The sequence below is a fragment of the Protopterus annectens genome, chromosome 8.part0, assembly GCF_019279795.1.
Source record: "Protopterus annectens isolate FY-2018-M chromosome 8.part0, PAN1.0, whole genome shotgun sequence".
NCBI classification, from domain to species: Eukaryota; Metazoa; Chordata; order Ceratodontiformes; family Protopteridae; genus Protopterus; species Protopterus annectens.
Genome location: NC_056741.1, coordinates 1,886,455,361 through 1,886,465,785, shown reverse-complemented (window position 1 = coordinate 1,886,465,785; position 10,425 = coordinate 1,886,455,361). Strand labels below are relative to the sequence as shown.

The window sequence follows — 10,425 nt, the reverse complement described above, 5'->3', positions numbered from 1 at the left end:
TTTTTCTAACCTGGAGAGCTGAAATTAAGCTTTTGGTCAGTGTGCAGCCATCTTGGAAATCCAAGTTGTTGTAACCAATTTTGAATATATTTTAATAACAGGTATGCAGATCCTGGTACATATTCACATTTTAGGATATTTTACGTCCAGTTGCTGTATTGCAAATATACAACAAGTAAAACTGGAAGTATCCAGCTGAAGGATAAATTGTTACAATGCCTATCTGTTCATGTAGTTGAAGATATAATAGGTGAGATATTTTGGTTACCTTCTCTGGATTATCTATCTGATAAACTTTCCATGGATAACTAAAATAGAAAGCATATAATCCAAATATGTTCATATTTCACTGATAAAAGTATAAACTTAACCAGACCAAAAATATAAAGCTCCTGAACTTTACATTCAGTGAATGGAAGGCTGCAGAGATAGGTAAGTGAGCATTGCATTAACAAAATACCATGTGCAATAATTGTGTATCTTTATTAGCAGCTGTTCTTTACAGAAATTTAACAGATAAACTTTAATGTTTTTAGGTTAATCTAATTTTAACAGTTTCAAGTCCAAAGACGTGTCAGGAAATAAAATAATTATGATTTTTTTTATACCCCTCAAATGAACTTTATTAGGAGGAAATGTCTTCATTTTGAGTCTTAAAAAGTATCATGTTCCACAGCTGTTTCACTTGAAAGAGCTTGCCTAACATTTATTTTTAATTTTTTAAACATATAACAGATAAATGATAAATAATATTGAATTATATTAGTTCATTAAAAAACTTTTAGAAAATATGAAGAAACAGTTATTAACCATCCTGTGTCATTCTTCAAATAGTTAGTTCATGTGCCGAATTTTATCCATTTCTTCCACATTGTGAGAGGTAGCATTGCAGACTTAGGAAATGAAAGGTTGACAGTTATGGATCCTTCTTTTGAGGTTACTATCTACATGTGCAATTTTAATGTCGCTATTACTATAAAACAGTGCTGGTACACATGTATAAAAACAGATAGTGTAACAGTGCCATAATTGTTATTTTTAGTAAGTGTATCAAGAAATCAAGCTATTTAATATCAAAAGCATTTGATAATTTATGACTACTATAAACTAAAGCAACTGACACAAACATTTTTGCATATTAACATTGTCACTGAAACATTTTATAGTACGAGTTTGCAGAAAGGAATAGGAAACTCATTGTACACATTTTGTTTCATTTTCTTTATCTTTTACAGAGATAAACATGCTAGAGATCTGAATATATATAATTTGGGAATCCTATTTTCTATAATGGAGAGTTAGTTAAATTATCCAGTTTATTGTACTGGTTAAAACTAGATGATGGTGGCTGTGAGGTGCTGTTCCTTCCTGTTGTCCATCGGTCCATAGAACCATTCTTGTTTTGGGAACCAAAATATGAGTTTGATAGTTCAGAATTATTTCCTTCTCTTGTTTTGTTAAGCTGCATTAGTAAATAATCATTTGTAGATATCAATGACCTGTTACGGATACAGTAAATGCAAATGGGTCACTGCTGAAGGTACATATCACTTTATACTAAAATAGTATTAAATGTAATTAGTCAAGTTTAGTAAACATTGCTTTTCTTACATTATTGGTTATTATAATATTATTGGTACATAAAATCCTGTGCAAACAGACTTCTAAAGCTGTAAATTACTCATAGCAGCCATTGTTCTTTTGGTTCTCTTGCTGTTCTCTTTGCAACATTCCCAAATGCCTATCCTTCCAGTCTAGTATATATAACTTTTTTGACCTTTACGAAAATGACTACCTAGATCAGAAGCCATCATAAGTCTGGTATACTAGGCCTTGTAAGAGAGAAGCATCCTACTCCCCCCACACACACACCCCATTGCAGCTGATGCTGTCCTTGGCTAGCCTGTACCTTCAGTAAGTCCCTGTACATGGATCTACACATGTCTGCCCTACAATAGGACTGAATCCACCTCTGTCTATTTATTGTGGGGGGGAGCCAATATCGATATCATCTTTCATTACTAGCATCTGGACCCACCACATGAACCAATATTACTGGGAATGCAGTCAGGACTCCTTTCTTATGAATGATGGAGAAGATCAAACTCCCATATTTTTTGCACATACTCCTACTACTGGGAAATATTTACTGATTCCATTCTGAAATATTCTGTCTGTACATGTTAAGTGAGGTGTTAGGGTACTTGTGCATAACATGGATAGTGTTAATGTGTCTTACCTGTAACACATGGATAAGGATAATGTGCCCTGCCCATAACATGGATGAGGTTTTGGTGCCCCTTGATTTTCACTGATGATGTCAGCCTGTCCTATCCGAGACATGAATGAGGTTAGAGAATCAAATACATGACATGGATTGGCATGGATAAAGTTAGACAGCCCTGTCCAGTGCATGGATGAGGTTCAGGTACCTTGTAAATAGTGTGGATAAGGTTAGGATGCCCTGTCCATAACATGGTTAAGGAGAGAGTGTGCTCTTTCCATGGCATGGATGAAGTTATTGACCTGTGGCCATGGCAGGGATATGATGAGTGTCCTGTCCATTGCACAAATGAAGTTAGGATGTTATTTTCCTGACATGAATGGGCATGAATGAAGTGAGGGTGCCCTGTGCTTGGCATGGAAGAAGTTAGGGTGCCTTGTCCATCCTGTAGATGGAGGAGCGTATGTACCATTTTTGTGATATAAATAGTCTTGCATAAGGTTAGAGTGTCCTGTCCATATCATGGATGAGGTTGGGGTGCACTGTTTATGATGCAGATAAGGTTAGGGTACACTGTTCATGATGCAGATGAGGTTAAGGCACTATTTCCATGGCATGCTTGTGGTTAGGGTTCCATTTTCAAAATATGGAGTGATGTGGATAAGGTAAGGTTGTCCTGTCCATGGCATAAATTAGGTTAAGCTGACCTGTCCATGGCATGGATGAGTGCAAACTACTCTGTCCCATGGCATGGAGTGATGCTAGGATGCCTTATCCAGGACATGGATGCATCTCAGGTGCCTTGTTCATGATGTTGATGAGGTCAGGATGGCCCTGTCCATAACATGGACAAGGCCATGTCCAGAACATGGGTGAGGAGAGGGTGTGCTCTTGCCATGGAATGAATGAGATTCTTGATCCCTGTATATGACAGGGATGAGATTAGAGTGCCCTGTCCATGGCAGGAATGAAATTTGGATACTATTTCCATGACCTGGTTAGGCATGAATGAGGTGAGCGTGCCCTGTGTTTGGCATGGAAGAAGTTTGGGTGCCTTCTCCATCATATTGATGGGGGGGGGGTCTGCACTATTTTCATCATATAATTGGCATGGATAAGATGAGATTATCTTGTCCTTGGCATGGATGAGGTTAGGGTGCACTGTTTATGATGCATATAAGGTTATGGTGCACTGTTCACGATGCAGATGAGGTTAAGATACCATTTCAGTGACATGCATGTGGTTAGGATACCATTTCCCAAATATAGAGTGGTATGGAAAATGTTAGCTTGCCCTGTCCATGGCATGGATGAAGTTAGGGTGCACTGTTCATGATGCAAATAAGGTTAGGGTGCACCGTTCATGATGCAGATAAGGTTAAGGCACTATTTCCATGGCATGCTTGTGGTTAGGGTACCATTTTCAAAATATGGAGTGATGTGGATAAGGTAAGGGTGTCCTGTCCATAGCATAAATGAGGTTAAGATGACCTGTCCATGGCATGGATGAGTGCAGACTTCTCTGTCCCATGGTATGGATTGATGCTAGGATGCCTTATCCATGACATGGATGCATCTCAGGTGCCTTGTTCATGATGTGGATGAGGTTAGGATGGCCCTGTCCATAACATGGATAAGGCCATGTCCAGAACATGGATGAGGAGAGGGTGTGCTCTTGCTATGGAATGAATGAGGTTCTTGACCCCTGTAAATGACAGGGATGAGATTAGAGTGCCCTGTCCATGGCAGGAATGAAATTTGGATAATATTTCCATGACCTGGTTAGGCATGAATGATGTAAGCATGCCCTGTGTTTGGCAATGGAGAAGTTTGGGTGCCTTCTACATCATATAGACTGGGGGGGGGGGGTTATGCACTATTTTCATCATATAATTGGCATGGATAAGATGAGAGTATCTTGTCCTTGGCATGGATGAGGTTAGGGTGCACTGTTTATGATGCATATAAGGTTAGGGTGAACTGTTCATGATGCAGATGAGATTAAGATACCATTTCAGTGACATGCACCTAGTTAGGGTACCATTTCTCAAAATATGGAGTGGTCTGGATAAGATTAGGTTGTCCTGTCCATGGCATGGATGAGGTTAGGGGTGCACTTTTTATTATGCATATAAGGTTAGGATGCACTGTTCATGATGCAGATGAGGTTAAGATACCAGTTCAGTGACATGCATGTGGTTAGGATACCATTTTCCAAAATATGGAGTGGTATGGAAAATGTTAGATTGCCCTGCCCATGGCATGGATGAAGTTAGGGTGCACTGGTCATAATGCAAATAAAGTTAGGGTGCACTGTTCATGATGCAGATGATGTTAAGATACCATTTCAGTGACATGCACATGGTTAGGGTACCATTTCCCAAAGATGGAGTGGTGCGGATAAGGTTAGGTTGCTCTGTCCATGGCATAAATGAGGTTAGGATGGCTCTATCCATAACATGATTTAGGAGTGGGGGTGCTCTTGCCATGGCATGGATGTGGTTATTGACACCTGTAAATGGGATAAGATTAGACTGCCCTGTTAATGGCACAGATGAGATGACTGTACTCTATTGGGACAATGTGAGGTATTGCCAGGTAAGCCCGGAGAAGTAGGGCAGTGTATGTATAACATGTGCCAACACAGCTAGCTGGAATTTTGTAAAGAATTATATGTCATTTGTATATTAAACTGATTTGTACAGATGCCTGTGTTGAAAAATGTATTTGTAAAGCTGCTTGTGTTAAAAAATGTGCCAACAGTGTGCCCTGCAGGACAAAAATATATACATGCATTATTGTAACTGTTTAAATACATATCTTAACAGAGGATACTGGAAGAGAAGAGGTTAATTTCACACTTTGAAAATAGTTTTAAATTAAATTACCTGGCTTAGGCCATAAAAATTGTATTTTACAGTTCTCAATGCAGCCAGAGACAAAAAGTCTGTACTAGGAAGCTTTCTGCATTATCATTGGGGTGAACTAATTGCTGCTCTGGAAGGGCGGAGGTTTGAAATTGTTTTATGATTTCCAGGAGCTGCATCAGATCTTAGCAAGGCTCTCTCTGTGTGTACTATTGACACCTATGTGCTAAATCCTGACAACTTCTAGCCAAGAGGGGAAGCATGGGAACCAGAAGTCAGATGATGAGACGTATGTGATGTCATTCTGTAATCCATTACTAAAAATATTTTAATACTAGGTGAGACTGAAGTCTAGGAGTACTCTGTTCTTGGAAACTAACAAGGAAAGACCCCTCACCTACTTCATCTTGACTTTTCTAGTAAGTCAACCAGGGAATAGTAATTTTTTAGATCAGTCAGAAAATATAGTGAGATTAGTTAAGTACTGTTTTTCTGTATCTGTGTGAATCTATTCATCTGTTATTTTAATATTTCATGTGATTGAAACTCTGATGTTTACATAGATATTTAGTATTTTCATGTTCTTTTAATATTTATTAAATATATTTAAACTTTCATTGTGGCTGGTCTTTTAGAGAATAATTCAACCTTTGAGAGTACTTATATCTGTTTGTGAAACCGTGGCAAGTCCTGAAACCTGGCTGTTTGGTCAACATTACCATTTGCATTAATATTAATTTCACTCAGTATAATTGGGTACTCTTGTAAGAGCCTTAGAGTAGCTGTCTTTGGAATGTCTGGTGGCAGTGCAACTACCTTATAGTCTGGGTAGAAGGAAGCACAGCTAGTAAATCTGTGCCAACCTTTGTCAGGTGTGTGTGTGTGTGTGTGTGTGTGTGTGTGTGTGTGTGTGTGTGTGTGTGTGTGTGTGTGTGTGAAAAAAAAAATCTCAAGCAGTGTGTGTGTGTGTCAGCTGCTTGGAGCAGGGGCATGAAGCACTGTGTGCCCTGCTGGACAGAAAAAGAAATATATATGCATTATTGTAACTGTTTAAATGTATATGTTTTAACAGAGGATACTGAAAAAGATGTTAATTTCAAACTTTGAAAATAGTTTTAAATTAAATTACCTGTCTTAGGCCATAAAGATCGTATCTTACAGTTCTCTATGCAGCCAGGGACAAAAAGGTCTGTATTAGGAAGCTTCCTGCATTGTCATTGGGATGAAATAATTGCTGCTCTGGAAGGGAGGAGGTTTGAAATTGTTTTATGACTTCCAGGAGCTCCAGCAGATCATAGCAAGGCTGTGTGTGTGTGTGTGTGTGTGTGTGTGTGTGTGTGTGTGTGTGTGTGTGTGTGTGTGTGTGTGTGTACTATTGAGACCTGTGTGCTAAATCCTGACAGCTTCTAGCCAAGAGGGGAAGCATGGGAACCAGAAGTCAGATGATGAGATGCATGTGATGTCATTCTGTAATACATCACTAAAATATTTTAATACTAGGTGAGACTGAAGTCTAGGAGCACTCTGTGTTTGTAGCCTAACAAAGAAAGACCTCTCATCTACTTCATCTTGCCTTGCTCAAGCAAGAACCCAAGGAATAAGGATTATTTAGCTCAATCAGGAAAATATAGTGAGAATAGTTAAGTATTGTTTTTCTGTAACTGTGTGAACCTGTCCACCTGTGTTATTTTTAATATTTCCTGTGATTGAAACTTGTGTTTATTGTAAATAGATATTTACTATTTTCATGTTCTTTTATTATTTATTATTTCATATATTTATGCTTTTCATTCTGGTTGATCCTATAGAGAATATTTTTAAACTTTGAAAGGACCTATATCTATTTGGTGACACTGTGGCCACTCTTGGAAGCCTTACTGCATTGGCCAAACACTATAATTTGTATTAATATTAATACATGACATGGATTGGCATGGATAAAGTTAGACAGCCCTGTCCAGTGCATGGATGAGGTTCAGGTACCTTGTAAATAGTGTGGATAAGGTTAGGATGCCCTGCCCATAACATGGTTAAGGAGAGAGTGTGCTCTTTCCATGGCATGGATGAAGTTATTGACCTGTGGCCATGGCAGGGATATGATGAGTGTCCTGTCCATTGCACAAATGAAGTTAGGATGTTATTTTCCTGACATGAATGGGCATGAATGAAGTGAGGGTGCCCTGTGCTTGGCATGGAAGAAGTTAGGGTGCCTTGTCCATCCTGTAGATGGAAGAGCGTATGTACCATTTTTGTGATATAAATAGTCTTGCATAAGGTTAGAGTGTCCTGTCCATATCATGGATGAGGTTGGGGTGCACTGTTTATGATGCAGATAAGGTTAGGGTACACTGTTCATGATGCAGATGAGGTTAAGGCACTATTTCCATGGCATGCTTGTGGTTAGGGTTCCATTTTCAAAATATGGAGTGATGTGGATAAGGTAAGGTTGTCCTGTCCATGGCATAAATTAGGTTAAGCTGACCTGTCCATGGCATGGATGAGTGCAAACTACTCTGTCCCATGGCATGGAGTGATGCTAGGATGCCTTATCCATGACATGGATGCATCTCAGGTGCCTTGTTCATGATGTTGATGAGGTCAGGATGGCCCTGTCCATAACATGGACAAGGCCATGTCCAGAACATGGGTGAGGAGAGGGTGTGCTCTTGCCATGGAATGAATGAGATTCTTGACCCCTGTATATGACAGGGATGAGATTAGAGTGCCCTGTCCATGGCAGGAATGAAATTTGGATACTATTTCCATGACCTGGTTAGGCATGAATGAGGTGAGCGTGCCCTGTGTTTGGCATGGAAGAAGTTTGGGTGCCTTCTCCATCATATTGATGGGGGGGGTATGCACTATTTTCATCATATAATTGGCATGGATAAGATGAGATTATCTTGTCCTTGGCATGGATGAGGTTAGGGTGCACTGTTTATGATGCATATAAGGTTATGGTGCACTGTTCACGATGCAGATGAGGTTAAGATACCATTTCAGTGACATGCATGTGGTTAGGATACCATTTCCCAAATATAGAGTGGTATGGAAAATGTTAGCTTGCCCTGTCCATGGCATGGATGAAGTTAGGGTGCACTGTTCATGATGCAAATAAGGTTAGGGTGCACCGTTCATGATGCAGATGAGGTTAAGGCACTATTTCCATGGCATGCTTGTGGTTAGGGTACCATTTTCAAAATATGGAGTGATGTGGATAAGGTAAGGGTGTCATGTCCATAGCATAAATGAGGTTAAGATGACCTGTCCATGGCATGGATGAGTGCAGACTTCTCTGTCCCATGGTATGGATTGATGCTAGGATGCCTTTTCCATGACATGGATGCATCTCAGGTGCCTTGTTCATGATGTGGATGAGGTTAGAATGGCCCTGTCCATAACATGGACAAGGCCATGTCCAGAACATGGATGAGGAGAGGGTGTGCTCTTGCTATGGAATGAATGAGGTTCTTGACCCCTGCAAATGACAGGGATGAGATTAGAGTGCCCTGTCCATGGCAGGAATGAAATTTGGATAATATTTCCATGACCTGGTTAGGCATGAATGATGTGAGCATGCCCTGTGTTTGGCAATGGAGAAGTTTGGGTGCCTTCTACATCATATAGACTGGGGGGGTTATGCACTATTTTCATCATATAATTGGCATGGATAAGATGAGAGTATCTTGTCCTTGGCATGGATGAGGTTAGGGTGCACTGTTTATGATGCAGATGAGATTAAGATACCATTTCAGTGACATGCACCTAGTTAGGGTACCATTTCTCAAAATATGGAGTGGTCTGGATAAGTTTAGGTTGTCCTGTCCATGGCATTGATGAGGTTAGGGGTGCACTTTTTATTATGCATATAAGGTTAGGATGCACTGTTCATGATGCAGATGAGGTTAAGATACCAGTTCAGTGACATGCATGTGGTTAGGATACCATTTTCCAAATATGGAGTGGTATGGAAAATGTTAGATTGCCCTGCCCATGGCATGGATGAAGTTAGGGTGCACTGGTCATAATGCAAATAAAGTTAGGGTGCACTGTTCATGATGCAGATGACGTTAAGATACCATTTCAGTGACATGCACATGGTTAGGGTACCATTTCCCAAAGATGGAGTGGTGTGGATAAGGTTAGGTTGCTCTGTCCATGGCATAAATGAGGTTAGGATGGCTCTATCCATAACATGATTTAGGAGTGGGGGTGCTCTTGCCATGGCATGGATGTGGTTATTGACACCTGTACATGGGATAAGATTAGACTGCCCTGTTAATGGCACAGATGAGATGACTGTACCCTATTGGGACAATGTGAGGTATTGCCAGGTATGCCCGGAGAAGTAGGGCAGTGTATGTATAACATGTGCCAACACAGCTAGCTGGAATTTTGTAAAGAATTATATGTCATTTGTATATCAAACTGATTTGTACAGATGCCTGTGTTGAAAAATGTATTTGTAAAGCTGCTTGTGTTAAAAAATGTGCCAACAGTGTGCCCTGCAGGACAAAAATATATACATGCATTATTGTAACTGTTTAAATACATATCTTAACAGAGGATACTGGAAGAGAAGAGGTTAATTTCACACTTTGAAAATAGTTTTAAATTAAATTACCTGGCTTAGGCCATAAAGATTGTATTTTACAGTTCTCAATGCAGCCAGAGACAAAAAGTCTGTACTAGGAAGCTTTCTGCATTATCATTGGGGTGAACTAATTGCTGCTCTGGAAGGGCGGAGGTTTGAAATTGTTTTATGACTTCCAGGAGCTGCATCAGATCTTAGCAAGGCTCTCTCTGTGTGTACTATTGACACCTATGTGCTAAATCCTGACAGCTTCTAGCCAAGAGGGGAAGCATGGGAACCAGAAGTCAGATGATGAGACGTATGTGATGTCATTCTGTAATCCATTACTAAAAATATTTTATTTTATTTATTTATTTTACATTTGTTAACCGGGCTAATCTGGCTGGATACATGTCCATTTTCAGCAGAGGCCCGAGGAGAAAAGCTCCATTAACATACTAGTTATTTACAATAAAAAGAACAAACAATCAAATGACAAATATCAAAACAAAGTCCAAAACAAGCAAATTATATAAACATAATAGCAAATAAAGGAAACAATTGTTATGTAGTTTAGTGAAATGCTGAGGGATTATAACAGGAAAATAAAAACTGAGAGGCAACCTTCTTTTGAATGATTGCTGGAGTAAGACTGCTAGTAAATGCAGAAGATTGGTAATATGAATTCCAGGGCCCCAGTATAGAAGGTGGTGAGTGTGTGTGTGTGTGTGTGTGTGTGAGTGTGTGGGTGTGTGTGTGTG

General features: G+C 39.6%; 1 protein-coding gene across 2 annotated transcripts in view; it reads right to left on the bottom strand.

The window, feature by feature from the left end:
* Positions 1-467: 467 nt before the first annotated feature.
* The window catches only part of LRRC36 (leucine rich repeat containing 36), a 495,785-nt gene continuing 485,827 nt past the window's right edge, over positions 468-10,425 (bottom strand). For both annotated transcript variants that reach the window (XM_044081383.1, XM_044081385.1), the window contains one exon: positions 468-1,499. In XM_044081383.1, coding sequence (XP_043937318.1) covers positions 1,286-1,499 — 214 coding nt within the window. In that variant the 3' untranslated portion in view covers positions 468-1,285. The remainder of the gene's footprint in view (positions 1,500-10,425) is intronic.